We start from the raw sequence: 17,180 nt of genomic DNA on the forward strand, positions 1-17,180 counted from the left end.
CAATATAGTAAGAGGGTTGAGGTCCAACAGGGAGTTGATTCATTCACTCAGCTTCTTTGCATGCACACACATTAGCACCTGCACAGTGTTAAAGCAGCACACCTAGGTGGAAAGCGTACCTTTGGATACAACATGGAGGGAGAATTACACAACATAGTCGTAGAGTATTTACTTGACAAAGACTTACACTCGCTCTAGTTAAGAGAAGCTCGACAACAGTCCACACAAGACTTGACACAATCCAATCTGTCCAAAGGAGCAGGAGGGAGAGCCGAGGGATCGGAACACTGGAGCTCAAGGATAAGCCATGGACACTGCATACATCCCAACACACCTGGAGGTGAGTACTACACACACACACATGCGCGCAAACACACACAAGCACGCATGCACGCATTTGAGGGGCAAATATGGGATTTTAATGCCAAGGAGTGTCATGCAGCACTGCAAAAAGTGGGAGCCATCGGTTTGGTGCAGAAATAGAGTATTATCGTATTTATTTGTTGAAATCAATTAAATCTAATTCAAATGGGTTTTTAGTTTTCTAAGAAAATGAATAGTGACATTAGCCACACTCATTGCCAAACCTCATTTCAATGAGTTACAGTATTACTTTTAAATCCGAATCATCAAGCAAGTATGTTAAAAACACTCAAGGAATTCGTCTCCAATAGTTGGAGCCACTCAAGTGCTACAGCAAAACAAGACACTACAACAAAAGATACATTTATTACACAAACACATACAGGAGGTACAGAGAGTGATTAGCATGTGTCCACCAGTGCGGTATTACTGATACAATGACCATTATGTCAACGGTCGCTCTCAAAAGTTCCACCTAAAAAAAAGGTACTGAGCGCTCCAAGTACCACCTTAATGACAACATTAAAATACAGTAGCGTAGTAGGTCCAAATGTTCATGAAAATAATAATGCTGCAATTCACTATAACATTATGCACATGTTTGAACATTAGTACAAAACTCTACTAAAAAGGTAAATACAACTAAACTGTCTCTGGATAGTGATTCCTTGAAGTACCACTGCTGGTACCACACTTTGAGAATCCCTGCATTAAAATATTGTCGAAAGGTTTATTTTCACTAGTTCCATTCAATTAGTGAAACTTTTATATTGTAGAGAGTCGTTAAACACGTGGGCAAACACATTTCAGAGAATTTTTATTTTTATTTTTTTATTCTGTACTTACTTACATGGAATACTGTTTGTTTAGTGAATGTACAAAATATGAATTTCCATTTTTGAATTAAACCGTAGTGCTGAAGTGGAAATATTTGCATCTGAATTGTCATGTCTAAAAATAATGAGTTTACTCTTACTTGTTTTGGGGCTAGACCCTTTATGAAACCTTTACAAAGACCTTTAACTTTTACAAAATGCTTTTTGGGCCCTCAAACCCAACCGTATGCTTACCTCAAAGAACCAGCACGCGGATAATACTCGCTAACTGACTAATTTATACCACTAAGAGAACATATCACCACATTTTGCGTGTACATGAATGACAGCAGCTACGTGACAACACACCAGCCACTGCAGTGCATTGTGGGACTTGGAGTATCAGTCCTGCGTGACATGACACAAACATTCATCCATTTTCTATACTGGTTAAACCGTGATCCAAACGTGTATTAAAAATATGAATACATTACATTTTAATGACTACTGTCACCAGCGGCCTTTTTAGGTGTTCTTAGATGACATTTTCGGGCTGCTCGAGCACTCCAAATATGCCCTTTGGTCTGGAAGTGTGCTGCTGAAGACATTAGTCACACTGGGGAAAACACACGCACACACGCATACAAACACAGCAATCGCTCAATCCAAACTCCAGAGCTCTTTAAGCTACCTGAATAGTGCTCCCATTTAGTTCAAAGAGCAGCAAGTAATTGAGCCAGCGCTTTGTGAAGCTGCTGCCGCTGCCGCCGCCGTCGAAAACGTTATTAATGTGAAAAGCAGGCAGTCTTGTGTTTTTCACATAATGCCGAGCTGTCAGACGCAGTGTGACGCTCGCAGCCACCAGCGAGCTATGTCAATATTTCCACCCAAGCTTGTCATAAGGGCGGGCTCTGTCTCCTGTTCACCACAATGTACCATTTTGCTGTACGTCAGTGGTTTATAAACTTTTTACATCAAGTGCCACCTCACAAAATGCTTAGCTCTCATAAGTGCCACCATCATGACCAATGTCAAAATAATGTAAGTAGGCCACTGTAACAATTTGCACAGTACATATGCTTGGTATGGACAAATATTTAGATCCAGATACGGGGAAATTTCAAATCCCAATACAGATTCGTATCCTGATATAGTATTTTAGAACATTTGAAATCAATGGCATTTTTTAAAAGCTTTTCTCCATTTATTTTCTAAAGTATACATTTTCTGTAGACCAAACAATAAGATGTAAGAGAGTAAATAAAATAAAAATACAAAAACACAAATATGCAGTGGTAACTATATAATACGTATATAATACTACTGAAAATATCTGGTCATAAAACCAATTTTTAAGGAATGCAGCAAAGTGCAAACAATTCGAATAAATATGACGCAGTGCTTCAAGTAACATTCTAGTATGCCTAGTAGAAAAAGTGCTGTGAACGGTTTCTTGCTACTAAATCTGGTCCAAGAATTTATTCACATCTTCTGATAGTGACGAATGTAAATGTAAAACTGTAAACAAAAATCCACGATATAAACGATATACTGTTACGATATATCGTACAATAGACTTTTTATATTGTATCTAAGATACTGTTATATAAACTGTAACGCAGAGTTTTGAACATTTACACTGTGCTTATATAGAGGGGGAAAAAACCTGTATTTAGAAAATGATTGTATGCAAATTGTACCTGAATAAATGTTTGAAAACAAACAGCAGTAACAGATAAAAGCAACTGTATTGTACTTAAGTTAAATACAACTGAACTCTACTCAGCTGTAAAAGTAATGTAGTGGATTAAAAAAAAAAGTTGAAGCCACTGAGACTCACTGCTATACACAAAAAATGGTCATTTCCTGATGCTAAACCACACTTCCAACATTTCCATCAACCATCACGCTGAGACATATGTCAAATATTTTGCCCTTCTTGAAAAGTACCCAAAATACAAGGAACACCTTTCAGGACAACGTGGTGCACTTCTGCACCAATGCAAACTACGACCACAAAAATAAACATGTTGCAAAACTGTAGCTAGTCGAGGTGCACTTCATTATTCTGAATTTCTAATTCTAATAGTTTTGGCCCGCTCGTTGGGTAACCAAAATATTAGGAAAATATTAGTAAGATGTAGTGCACTTCCACAGCACTGCAATAGTATTCTTAAATGAATACTTCTCTAATATTCTTTGGACATATGTTGTGTTGATGCAGCGGGTGTACCTAATAAAATGTCCAGTGGGGCCCAAACTCCTTGCAAATGAGTACAATGTTGTCAAAGTTGTTGTGTGGGCGTACAAATGGATTTGGACTTTTTATCCAACTCTGGAGCTCATGAATTGATGTTAATTGTGTTGCCATTGTGCGTTTGCAGTCAAGTACATGGTGTGCAAGCATGTGTGTTAAACTTTTGAGTCCTCCAAGAGACCCATACATAATAAAAAATACATCATGTATTGCCATAACCTGAACATATGATTGTAATCTAATGCAAAAATCACGAGGTTAAAAGTCTTTTGCTGGAACTGAAAGCAATTTCGGTTCCCAGAAAAGGTTGTTTAATGATCTTACCATGGAAAGTGACATGAAATTGAACCATTGAGTACTACAGTAGGGTAAGTACAATTTTGTTATTTTAAAAATAATGTTGTGGCTGCAATAACATCTGGGAGATTTATATGATGATGGTTGCTTCTTATGGAAATACATTTTGACAGAAATTGTGTTTTTCCTCCGATTTTTGGCCTTTTACCAAATGATTTTGGAATTAGCTCATTGGATATAAATATTGGATCATATTGCTTGCACTTTTATCTACAACTGAGGTACTGTTTATCATCCTCGGTTTCATCTTGATGGCTTGGAAGAAAAGAAACAAACTGGGGTTGGGAGGAAGAAGTTTAGCGCAATAGTGATCTAAGTCCAAATATAGCCGTCAAACCTATCAATATTTTGTGAATGTTGTAATTTTATAACATTTACTGATACTAACATGCAGATGCACTGGCACCGGGACTAATACTTTCTGAAACTGGATTTATATGCACAGCTATCTCAGATGTTGCAGTTAATCCAGTGTTGGGCTGAAGAATCAGCAAGAGTGTAGAGTGCAGTAAAGGGCTGCCCCCCCTATAAACTAAATCTAGACCAGTATTCATCATAAAGATGCTAAAAATGACCGAAACGAAGTTAGCCATCTCACGGCAGCTCAATTTTAAGCGAAAGGAATCTTTAGCTGTCAAGCAGCATGTTCCAAAGCGCAGCAGCGAGCGAGCTGTAGAAGGGGACTGAGAAGTCAGAAAGAGAAAGAGAGAGAGAGAGAGGAGGAATTTGGGAAAAGAAAGACGGGAAGAGCAACAGGAAGGGAAAGTTGAGGACCAGGCGTAACATGAAGACAGCGGCGGTGGATAAATCAGCCAGCTGTGGTGACACTAGGGGCCTTCCATGTGCCGCACTCTTCCGCAAAAACACCATTCATATAAGGCTTTGGAAAAATAGAATCAAAAGGGGCGGGGAAAGTAGAGGCTGAAAAGGAAGACATTGAGGTAAAATGAGTGAAAGTTTTATGTCATCTTAATGCAACATTGGATTATTGATTAGTATTACTCAGTTGTGTGGTATGGCCTTTTCAATTGATGTATAGTTGACATTTTATTTTGTATTGCAATATTGTGGAAGAGCCCAACTGGGGACTGGAGTTGAGAATTAGCACTTGCTATAAACACCATATGCAGTACATTAGCTGCAGGTTTATAACTACACTGCCCTCCATAATTATTGCCACACCTGGTTAAGGTATGTTCGTTAGCTTTTAATACAGCAATGGGCAACTGGCTACCAGAAGCCACACTGACTGACCTCTTGAATCCAACCCCCCCAAAAATAAAAATAAAATAAAATTGGGGAGGAACGTTTTTTTCCTTCTTTTAAATATCTATCTATTTATCAATTACAACCCCTCGTACCCCCCCGAAAAAAAAAACACAGCATGCTTAATTTCACTGTAAAAACTACAGGCAGTCAATTAGGACACAATACGGGTTCGTACGCTGTAAAAAACAGCATGCAAAGTAGCACCTTAAAAACATCTGCGATGTAGCAAGTCTGCAAAAGGTAAACCGCGATATAGCAAGGGACCTCTGTACCTCAATAATATCAACATTTTGACTGAGTTGATTTTTGTGGAAAAAAAATACACAAAATGAGTATTTGTACTTAATGTTAATGAAAAATGAAATATATTAAGAGCACATTCAAGTTGGGGTCACTGATGGTGTAGTGGTACACACACCTGAGTTGTGTGCGGGCAGCGTGGGATCGGTTCCCGCTCAGTGACGGTGTCTGTGTGTGTGTGCCCTGCGACTGGCTGGCGACCAGTTCGGGGTGTAGTTTGCCTTTTGCCCATTGTCAGCTGGGATAGGCTCCAGCAACTCCCCGCGACCAGGTACAGGATAAGCGGTTTGGAAGATGACATGACACATTTAAATTGCCCATCTCTGTTCTCAAAGCTGGGCATTCCGCCTGCAGTATGTGACGGACCATTCCGTCTATCTACCTATGACGGACGGCCATTTTATAGGCGATAAACTAAAGATTGGACACTACAAAAAAAAAAAAATGAACACAGATAGAGGTATCTTCACATTTTTGTTTTCGAAAAATTATTCAATGACCTGGGTAGGACCCCTACCTCTGCAATCTCCTCTTTAGCTCACTCCACAGGTGTTTAATGAGGTTGAGGTCTGGGGACTGGGAAGATCATGGGAGGATTTTGATTCTGTGTCTCCATTTCTACACTTGTCAGTATGAGAGTATGCTTCTGCAATGAAAAATGAATTCATTTTAAGGCTTTTAACACCGAACATCGAAACCAGGGGGCAGGGCAGTATTTATAGAGGGCACTATGTTTGCTTGTACTGCATGGTCCCTGTCGAGAAAAAAAAAGACATGGTTGTAGTGAAGGAGGAAGGGGAAAAGGCATGTTGAAATAAACAGATAAAAAGAGAGGATGGGAGTTGATCGCCACACTGTCTGCTGCTCACTGAGGTCAGGTCACATCCAATAAGTCTTATGGCGGACACAACCTTAAAACCTTCATTTCACCTTAGCCCCCAAAAATTCATCACAGTCTCTCTTAAAAAAATGTATCCCAAGGCAATGTTGGGTGAAAAGAACAAAACATCTCTGTGTGGGAGGGGTCATCATAAAAATGTCAATACAATGGTGGGAGGAACCAATGTGCTTGGGGCACTTTAAATTAAATGAGTGGGCCAGAGAGAGCTTGGTCGTTGCATAACATTCTACTTCTTTGCCTTAAGGTGGAAATCTGGAAATATATATATATATTTCTTTCATGAGTATGTACGTTGTTTTTGTACGTTATTTTTGTAGAATTTTGATGTTATACTCAAAAATGTAAAAAAGTAAATAAATGCACAGCCTCAGCCTCATCTCAAAACATCACAGCATTTTTCTCATACTCTAGTCTGGCTTTAAGTCTCATAAAAGTTTTACTGTCAGTATTTTTTTCTTTCACCTCTCTGTTTGTGCCTTAAATAAATTGCAAAAGACCTGCTCCTGCCGTGTGAACCTTTGAACCTCTCTGTGTCTTTTAGTAGGTGAGAAAAGTACAGGAGTCCTCGATGCGCTTTTAGCTTTTAAGGGAGAGGTGTCTCGTCTGTAATTGTCCTGTGCTGCCTTCGCCTCAGGTGAAATGATCCCTGCCGGGTGGGGGCCGGCTGTGACACTGTAATGGACAGTCCCACGCTGCTTTTCTCGTGCCCTTTGAACCCGCGTTGGTAGGCCGGCGTACGCAATCTCGTACGCATAAAAGCATAAACAGATACGGTCACACCTGTAGCCTCGATTTAACCTCTTTTCTGACAATGTGGCCAGATTAGCGGTGCATTACGGCCCTAAACGCTTCGCTTATCTCGGCGTTAATCGATTCGATGCCTCATAAAGAGATAAAGAGGGCAAACCAGGGTTATAATAGTTTGGGATTTTTCATTGTAGTGAGTTTTTATTTCATTTGGACTATTGTTGTTGTACATTCAGTTAGTTTTAATTCATTTTTAGAGCAGGTTTGTTTAGATTTTTTTTTTTAATGCTTCATTTTAGTTCCATTTTTATTAGTTTTAGTTTTCTAAAATATATAGAGTATTTGAACAGTGAATGAGAAAAGCATAGTGTAATCAAGAAAATTATCATACCACAGTTTGACCTTCCTTCTTCTGTGCAGACATACAGCAATATCGAAATAAATATATAAAAAATGAACTCCTAAAGCTCATGTACTATATTAATTGACAAAGATGAAAATGAAGGACATTTTTGCATTAATTATAGTTACAATACAATACAATAGAATTTTATTTATACAGCGCATTTCATAACAGCTAGAGCTCTTAGTTTATAAACAGAAGGTGTAGTTTCAGTTAGCTTTCATTTTCTCAATTTTATTAACTATAATAACTTAGGGCAGACAAAAACATTTTTTCAAGGAATAACGCTTTTTTTTTAGCTTTGCATCTTCTTCATCAGATTTGGTCTGACTTCTTATACTTGACCTTTTTTTTTTTTTTTTTTTTTTTTTTTTTTTTACACCTCACCTCATTTTTTACCACAAGAGGGCCATTAGCTCTTTAATGACCAGTTGACTTATTAACATCTGTCTTAAGATGCTGTTAGCCGTGGTTGTAATTGTGTGACCTCCCAGTTTGTGGTTACGTTCCCGCGCTAGCACACACACAAAAAAAGTTTGAGGGATGGGTCGGGAGGATTTCGAGCTCATCTTGTTGTGTGTCACCTCTCACTGCAGTTTGTTAAAGCAATGATTTTTTTTAGGGCTTGATGCTAATTAGAAGGGAGAGTAGATAAGATGCTAATTAAAAGGGAGAGTAGATAATTAATGAAAGAGATAGTATAGTACAGTAATACCTTAGATATCTTTGGGTTTTTTTCTATAAATCAGCCCTAATTAATACTCCTAAGGAAGTAAGAATTGCGAGTGATTGTGCTATTAAGAAGCTCTGGAAAGGTCGGGCATGTACTGGGCTCTCTCTGTACCAAGGTCATTTTAGTTCATGAAAACAAACAAACCAACTGAAACTAAATTTGAAAAAAAAAAAAATCATAAACCAAATGACAAAATTATATAAAAATTAGTGGGGCTTTTTTCCAAATGCTAACTGAAACTACGTCTTATGTTTATAAAGCCATCTAAAACTAACAAAAATTTCCTTCATTTTAAAATTTGTCAATTTCATACATGAGCGTTCAGGACGGATTTTTCAATGTATTTATTTCGGTATTAATGTATGGGAAAAGGACGTTTTCAGTCATTTGGGAATTGTAGCTTACTTTACTTTATTACACAATACTTATTGACACCTTTAAAAAACAAACTAATGCTAAAACTGATTTAAAAAATGAAATGATTTTGGGGAGGAGAAAAAAAACTCATAAATATATACATATACATAAATTATATCAATTATTTTCTCAATGGATTAGCTGCTGTGCATGCCTCCACAGGTACTGTAGATGCCTGAGGCTGCCGCACACCACTGCTTGTGAATGCTGATGTCTTGAGTGGCATTCGTGTTACAAAAATCCAAAGAAAAAACAAAACATGCTCCTTTGATGTTTGCCCATCTAAGATTTTTCCATGACAGTGGTTTATAACTTTCCACTATATTTCCAAATGTCTTTTTTTATGAAATAAAATTCTTGACTTGAGCACTATCTTGTTCCTCATGTTAGGTCCACCATGCTCCTTGCTAACCTCCTGCTCCTCATGGTCCTGCTGCTACCTCAAGCCTCGTCCGGTGGCCAGAGTGACACCGGCGAGGTCGACAATGGCAGACTAGCCGGCACCGGCGAGGTCGACAATGGCAGACTAGCCGGCACGTCGCCGGCCACCTCCAATCCCCCGCCAATCGGTTCCCCCTTGGAGCCGGGCCTGGCTCAGACCATCCAGAGTCTTCTGCTGAGCCGCCTGGGCCTGCAATCGCAGCCCAACCCTCAGCCCGGCGTGCCGATCCCTCGATACCTCCTTGATCTGTACCGCTTCCAACAGCAGCAGTACCACCTGCTGGAGGACCCCACCTTCAGCTTCCCCAGCCAGCATGTGCAGCAGGCCAACACCATACGAAGCTTTCACCACACCGGTAAGACCACTGCTACACCCTGACCACATACCAGTCTCAAAATGAGAGCAAGCAAAGGACCTTTAGCCTGTACCATCGAAGCTGTTTGTATGTTCTCTTTTATCAGCGCATGGTGATAAATCTACTTTATGACAGGTGCAGATATCGTTGACAAGTCTCATTTAACAATCAAAACATGGCATATGGTTTAAACACGTTCACAATAGATTAGATGGGTTGCTGTAGTACGTGTATACACACACACGTGTCTATGTATACTCTACAGTGTATAGGGACTGGGCCAGCCCGCGAATAGCAAAAATCTGTGAATATGGCGGTAGGCCAAAAAAAAAAATATCTGAAAATACTTTAATGTTATTACATATATATATATATATACATATATATATATATATATATATATATATATATATATATATATGTAGGCATGTTGATATAGATAGATAGATAGATAGATAGATAGATAGATAGATAGATAGATAGATAGATAGATAGATAGATAGAACTGTTCTCACACTCTAAAAACAGTTGGGTTAAAAATAACACAATTTTGGGTCAAAAATGGACCGATCCACTACTTGGGTCAATTTGACCCAACATTCTGGGTTGTTTTTGCAGAAAGCAAGAAGTTGGGTCAAATTGACCCAATTAGTGTATCGGTCAATTTTGGACGCAAAATTGTCTTATTTTTAACTCAATTGTTTTTAGAGAGCAATTACCAAATAAATAAGTAAATCAAATAATTGTGTTGTTTTATATGCTACAAAAGTGTGTCCCATTCTTGTTCTCCTAGAGCCCCTCACAGCAGAGGACCAAAAATGGGTACACATCTCCTTCAACATCTCCTCCATCCCCCTGGATGAGAAGGTGCTCTCGGCTGAGCTCCGCCTCCTACGCTCCGCTAGGACCACCTCCCTTGGCCCCGGATCCCACAGACTGAACCTGTACCTCTCTGGACATCGACAGGATCCCCGACCCATCCTGCTAGAGACCAGATTCCTCGCCGCTGAGCCTCAAAGTCATGCAACCGGCAGCCTTTGGGAGGCATTCAGCCTGAAGGCAGAGCTCTTCGATTTGGCCCTGAACGGAGCGGACCACCTTGGCTTCCTCCTGGAGGTGGTATCGGAGAACAACACCGGTCAGGGGGAAGGGGAGCAACACAGGGGGGGCCACTTGAGGGTATGTAGGTCTGTGGGGCAGGACGAGCACACCTGGGCCCAGGAGAGGCCCCTCCTGGTGACGTATAGTCACGACGGGCGCGGAGAGCCTTTGGTTAAACACGCCAGGAGGAACCTCGGCGGTGTGCCCAGGAAAAGCTGGAATAGAGACCAAAAGTGGGGTCGGGATAAAACGTATAAAACACCGAGCTTGGGGGGCCAGACGGGGAGGGTGAAACGGAACGGTGGTCGCGGGGCCAAGCTGAAGCGCCTCTCCCGCAACCGCTGCCGCCGCCATCCCCTCTATGTGGACTTTAACGACGTGGGCTGGCACAAGTGGATCATCGCGCCCAGCGGCTATGATGCATTCTTCTGCCTGGGCGAGTGCCGCTTCCCCCTGGCTGACCACATGAATTCCTCCAGCCACGCCATGGTGCAGACGCTGGTCAACTCGGTCAACGGCGCCGTCCCGCGGGCCTGTTGCGTGCCCACGTCGCTCAGCCCCATCGCCCTGCTCTATCTGGACCCCCAGGACCGCGTGGTGCTGAAGAACTACCAGGACATGGTGGTGGAGGGTTGCGGGTGCCGGTAGCGTGCTGAACAGACACCGGCTGGGGAGGAAGACAATGGCGAAATGACGACTGAATGCTCTTCATTGAGGGAAATCTCAGCCTAAGCATGAATGTCAGAAAATGTTGTGCTGCTTTTCCACTGCACGGTACCACAAGTTGTGAAAATCACACAGAAGTGAAAGCATGAGTCAAAATCTGACAACTTTTAACTGAGGGGGCTACAGCTGCCAAAATTGAGACAGTGGGGTGGAACAGCTAAAGCAGGGTACACACATATCGTTAATTGGACCAAGTTTGACTTTACTACTCCCAAAAATGTTTAAAGCATGATGTTAATTGATTGTTGCTAATTGAGTTGTTTAGTCCAAAGTCCAAGAGTCGACTATATTGTTCCGCCCTGAATTTTGAAGCCTGAAGTTGACTAATCACTAATCATTGTTTTTGGCATATCTGCCCAATTTAAGCATTTTTACACCCTTATGATTAAAGTCAGCAAAGGTCCCCCTCCACAAAAATGTGAAAGCATAATGTCGACAAGTTTCAAGTTGCTCATAGAGGTTCAATAGGTTAGTCAACTAGTCGACTACAATATTCCACATTGACATTTAAAGCTTGAAGTCGACTATTCACTAATCGTGTGTTTTTGGCATTTCAACTTCTCGGAAAGAATATCCCTAAAATCGGAATTGTTAAACTTGTTAACTATTTATAATGGCAAATGGCAAGACATGTGTCTTCAACATTGAGTTTGACAGAGCCACGGACATCTTGAGTATACCGCACGCTATGGGAGAAGTAACAACACAATTGGTGCTTTATTTTTTTTACTCATTATTTGTGGATTCTCTCATGTTGAAAAATTGGTTGACCTGTTGGTATGTGTGTACCCCACTTAAGCTTCTTGAATAGTGACTGACTAGTAGCAGTAGTTCACCAATAATGTCAATATAAAAGTGTCAGACGTGAGCAGCTACAGTGTAGTGGGAAAACGAGGCAACATTGACATTGTTTTGCAACAGCGGTAAACTGCAGTAATCAAAGTATCTTTACAAAAAACTACCAAGAGGAAGGCTGAGGTTGTCCTCGAAAGCACTGATGTCTCACCAGCTATTTAAATACAAAACAAAATCAACAATGCTGAGAAAGAAAATACAGCGCTTTTGTTTTGAATGTACTCCATTATTATTTAAAAGAAAACTTTTCTTTGCAGAGGTGAAGATGATCGGACGTGATTCCATATAAATCTGCCACCGTGCCATTCTCTAACTTAAAATGTATTTAAAGGCTGCAGCGTTGTGGTGTATTTAATCTTGGTGATATTTAAGAAACTGCACACTCACATGAAGTAAGTTATAACTTAACCTGTTTGTGCGTCATGTTAGCTGAGCAACATTCACAACATAAGTCGTGTCCACTAACAAAGCTCTGTGTGTGTGTGCGTGGGTGTGTGTGTATGAATGAGTGTGGGCGTTTGTGACTTCGGGTTTGTATCGACTATATGACTAGTTGACTTGTCGACGTTACTACTAAGCAATGACGTGACGTTAAATAGTTGCCAAGAGAGGGTTGAATTGATTCGTTGAATAGTCAACTTTACAACTCTACAATGACGTTTAAAGCATGACGTCAACTAGTCGCTGATAGGTGTTGAACCGATTAATTGACTAGTCCACCTTACTACTCCATGGTAAGGTTAAGAACATGACATTGACTAGTTACTAATGGGGTCAAAGCCAGTTAGTTCACTTGTTGGCTTTACTCTACAAATATGTTTAGAGCGTGACGTCGACCATTCAATAATAGGGGTCGAACCAATTCATCAACTAGTCGAGAAATTGACTTTGCTCCACTGCATCAACATTTAAAGCTTGAAGTTGATTAATCACTATGTGTTTTTGTCATTTCGTCTTCCAATTAGACAATTTACTGAAGAATTTCGACTTGTTCTGCTACTGTCACTGGACTACTGTGTAATGCGCTGTGGAGCAGCAAAATGTCCAGTTAACAAGGCGAAACAGTCTTCTTACATCTGCACGGAGGGAAAGTACATACATAGGCTGGTGAGAAATGTGGTTAGTCTTGCTAATTTAGGTTATTCCGATCGTCACTAGTCTTAAAATATTTCTACCATTGGGACCACAGGACTGGCGCGCAGTAGCACAAAGTAACTCCCAGTCTTCGTTGACAAAGGTTTACTGTTTTCACTGTTATTGTATGATTGATTTGTACTCCATGTACAGCACCTTGTATGCAGCAATGGTTGTTTTAAAGTGCTATATGAATAAAGTTGAGATTATTGCAAAGCATTCCTTCTCCCTTCTCCTGTGAGTTCAGCGACTAGTCGATGTCCACTAGACTTTAACCACATTAGTGTCGACTTAAAAAAAAATCTTAAATGGTGCAATCCCTAGTGCAAGTGTGCAAGTGTATCTTTGTGTGTCATCGCTACTGCAGAAGTGAAGTCTTGTTCGCTGTGTCTGCATGTGCCAACTGCAAAGAAAAATCATGATGACACATTTTTGTGCCTTTCAAAACGACGTGTTCCCTGCTCATTGTTTTTCCAGTGTCGCATTCTCTTCTCTCTTTGTGAAAACATGGACGCAGCAGCAGCAGCTTGTAAAATGTTCAAAATATGGCTCCCAATAAAGAAAATGAACAGAAGAGAGCTTGTGAGATTTTTCTGTTCTGTGCACTTGTGCGTACTCTGCGGCCTGCAGTTTGAATTCTTATTACATAGACACAGAAGTGAAGCCACAAAACCACTTATTCAAATAAAATGACCTGTATGTACAATAAAGACAATTAAAGAAAAATACAATACAACATAAGAATCAACAAGTTCCCAACATTTGGGTACAAAAAATAAAACATTACCAAAGTAAAATCAAATAAAAGGAAAAATGTCGTCGCTGTCCTGTGAAAAACGCTTATGTCCATGTTTTTTTTCATTTTTTCTTATTTATACACGAATGGTGTTCCGGCGTTACTACTGAAGTGTATTGCTGCCATACCAGGGGAAAAAAAAACAACCTTATCATGTAAAAACGTGAATCTTATCATGTAAAAATGTGATACTTATCATGTAAAAACGTGAAAATTATCATGTAAAAACGTGAAAATTATCATATAAAAACGGTAAAATTATCATGTAATAATGTAAAACGTGTAAAAACATGAAATGTACACTTGAGCTCAAATGTTCCGTTGGCCTCACGGAGTATTCCAATTTTCCCCACTTCTGGTGCCATCCTGCAGCAGGATGCTGAGGCTGGCGCTTTCGATGCAATGGCACTAAAGATGGACTTGCTGCGAAATCGTGGTGTACCAGAACATTTCCTCATACGCATGGAGCGAGAATACTTATTACAATACCATCCACTGTTCTTAATAAATGTAAAATCTCGCCATGTCTCAACCCAAGCATGAAATAGAACTTAATCATGTCGTTTAAATGAGCCGCGTTATCCATTCTGTGTGGTTTCAACGACAATTTTCACGTTTTTACATAAGCATCATGTTTTTACATGATAGGTTTCACGTTTTTACATGATAATTTTCACGTTTTTACATGATAATTTTCACGTTTTTACATGATAAGTTTCACGTTTTTACATAAGGTTTGTGGGTTTTTTTTCCTGGTGTGGCAGCAATACGCTTCCGTACGTTACAGACACTGCATCATCATGAAAATGAAAATTTCCCAAATTGGACATACATGTTTTTTACAGGACAGTGACGATATAACCAATTATTATTGTAAAGATGGTAAACAAAACAAATATATCAAGAATATCATGCATTCATGACATACCAGTTTACGCACAAAGACAACTTTTTAAAACATTTTATGAAAATAAATCAAATAGTCATTTAAATGATCAATAAAACAAAACAAACAACAATATACTATATAATATACACACTTTGAAAAGCCAAATTCAAATCCCATATTAGATTTTGGTCTTCATCTTTGGTTATTGTTGAACTGTTGTATTTTATACAATACAGTACAACTTTATTTTTATAGCGCATTTCAGAACAGCTACAGTTGTAACAAAGCACTTTACATTACTGTAACAAAACAGCAATAGTATAACAAGTGAAAGCAATAAATTAAAACACAAAATACTATATACAAGTGACATCGTAAAACAGCAGAAAACCTTCAGTCTCACGTCGGATCAAAAGCTGGAAAAGAATTGTATTCAACGATCAAAGAAAGCGATTAGAACAGTCTTTCAATAAAAATATACTTTAAATTTTTTCCATATTAATTCTAGGAGTTTACTGAAGTAAATATCGGTTCCATCCATCCATCCATTATCGATACCGCTTATCCTCACAAGGGTAAATATCGGTTCCAAGCTTTGTAAAAAAATTGTAGTTTAAAAATACGATTAATCGCGATTAAATATGGAAAATTTTGCGATTAATTCGTTTAAAACATTTTATCGTTTGACAGCAGTACTAATATATACATATATGTATATATGTATATATATATATATATATATATATATATATATATATATATATATATATGTGTGTATATATACAATATATATATATATATATATATATATATATATATATATATATATATATATATATATATATATATATATATATATATATATACGCAGTATATATACACACACATACACACGCATCCACAGGGCCCAACCCACACTGAAAAAAGGTACCCAGTACTTGGTTACGCGTGATTAAAATGTGATAAACTAATACATGTCATTTGTTTATTTGTTATTTATTTAAAATGTGATCAACTAATACATATCATTTGTGTATTTGTTAAGAAAACACAGGAAAATTATAGGTGTTTGCCACATTTTAATCATGTGTTACCGATATTCATGTTCGAATTAAGTAGATCTAACAGATCTTTTTTTTTTTTCAGTGCACATGCATACAATTACAATGGCCAGCAAAGTGTCTCTATAGCCGGGCAATATTGCAGCTGTACTGTATGTCAACCAGAAAAAAAATTATCTGCTGATTTTTCCGTGTGAAATGAGAGCCATGACAGAATGACAGTACCTCCAAACATGTAAATGAAATTAAGACTGCACATGGACATATGAGTGCCTTTGTGGCAACTGGCAACATACAGAATGTTTTCCACTGATGGCAATTGACTACTGTACAATACAACGTGGATGACTGCCAGTAAAATTCATGTCATAGGCTGTAACACATGGCTCACTTACTGGCCCGTTGATGACCTCTGGCCTTCCTCCTCCATTATCTAACGCCTCCACTATCCAAAAGCTGTCACTCACATCCTCCTCTTCTAACAACCCATCCTCTCTCTCGCTCTCTTTCTCCCCCCCTTGCTCTCTCTCTCTCTCTCTCTCTCTCTCTCTCTCTCTCTCACTCTTTTACTCCCATTTCATCCATCAGTAACGCCTTACGTCATTTTCCATGAACCAGGAAGTAACATGCTGATTTTCTCTTTTTGCCGTTTGAGTTGCAATCCTGGCATCCCAGAATAATTCAGGACACTTTTCAAACATGTATATAGGTTTTTATTTTTATTTATTTTTTTAGGTGGTGACTGGTGTAAAAAAGTTTGAGATACATGGCAATATCTCATTTCACAGCGGTCCTTTCATAAGTTGTGGCTTTTGCAAAGCGAGAGTGTCAACACTCAAAGCCGGACATGACTTAGCGCTGGTGGCAAAAGCTTCCCTCTTGGATGTCAGACATTGTAACTAACCCCTTAAGTGCACTAAATTGCAGTTTGATACGTATGTGTGTCACACCATAAAATGAGAGGGTCCCAGATCGCTGCGGCAGATGTCAATGTCTCCACCAGTTGCGCGCTGCCTTGGAGCCCAGTCACATAAAACAAATAGCGACCCATTCTGAAAGCGAACAAGAACAAGCAGACTGAGGCAGGTCTGGCGAGTCAGACCGTCAATCAGACCCCGGCGCGAGCCAGAAGGCCTCTTCGACGAGCCAAGAAGCAGGCCATGATTGACTGCAGCATCGTGCTGGACGCGAACGCGAGTAGCAGACAAAGATCGTGACCAACATTCCTCATGAAAACAACTTTTCCTATCCAGCTTCCC

General features: G+C 39.4%; 1 protein-coding gene across 2 annotated transcripts; it reads left to right on the top strand.

Moving 5' to 3' along the window:
- On the top strand, window positions 1-13,749 carry bmp16 (bone morphogenetic protein 16). 2 transcript variants are annotated; one of them, XM_086036744.1, is made up of 4 exons: window positions 1-340; window positions 8,953-9,040; window positions 9,074-9,359; window positions 10,153-13,749. In XM_086036744.1, the coding sequence occupies exons 2-4, from the start codon at window positions 8,960-8,962 to the stop codon at window positions 11,106-11,108; spliced, it is 1,323 nt and encodes a 440-aa protein (XP_085892870.1). In that variant the 5' UTR covers window positions 1-340; window positions 8,953-8,959; the 3' UTR covers window positions 11,109-13,749. The 2 variants fall into 2 exon arrangements, with proteins under 2 accessions (XP_085892870.1, XP_085892869.1); XM_086036743.1 differs by having other exon boundaries at window positions 8,953-9,359.
- The last annotated feature ends 3,431 nt before the right edge of the window (window positions 13,750-17,180 follow it).

This window comes from Filicampus tigris, chromosome 7 (assembly GCF_054856515.1).
Source record: "Filicampus tigris isolate MCC_2025a chromosome 7, RoL_Ftig_1.0, whole genome shotgun sequence".
NCBI lineage: Eukaryota > Metazoa > Chordata > Actinopteri > Syngnathiformes > Syngnathidae > Filicampus > Filicampus tigris.

Excerpts from the sequence above, each read along its gene's own strand:
- bmp16 (XM_086036743.1), top strand. The coding sequence starts at position 8,960 with ATGCTCCTTGCTAACCTCCTGCTCCTCATGGTCCTGCTGCTACCTCAA. Across the intron at positions 9,360-10,152 it reads ACGAAGCTTTCACCACACCG|AGCCCCTCACAGCAGAGGAC; the intron begins GTAAGACCACTG and ends TTGTTCTCCTAG.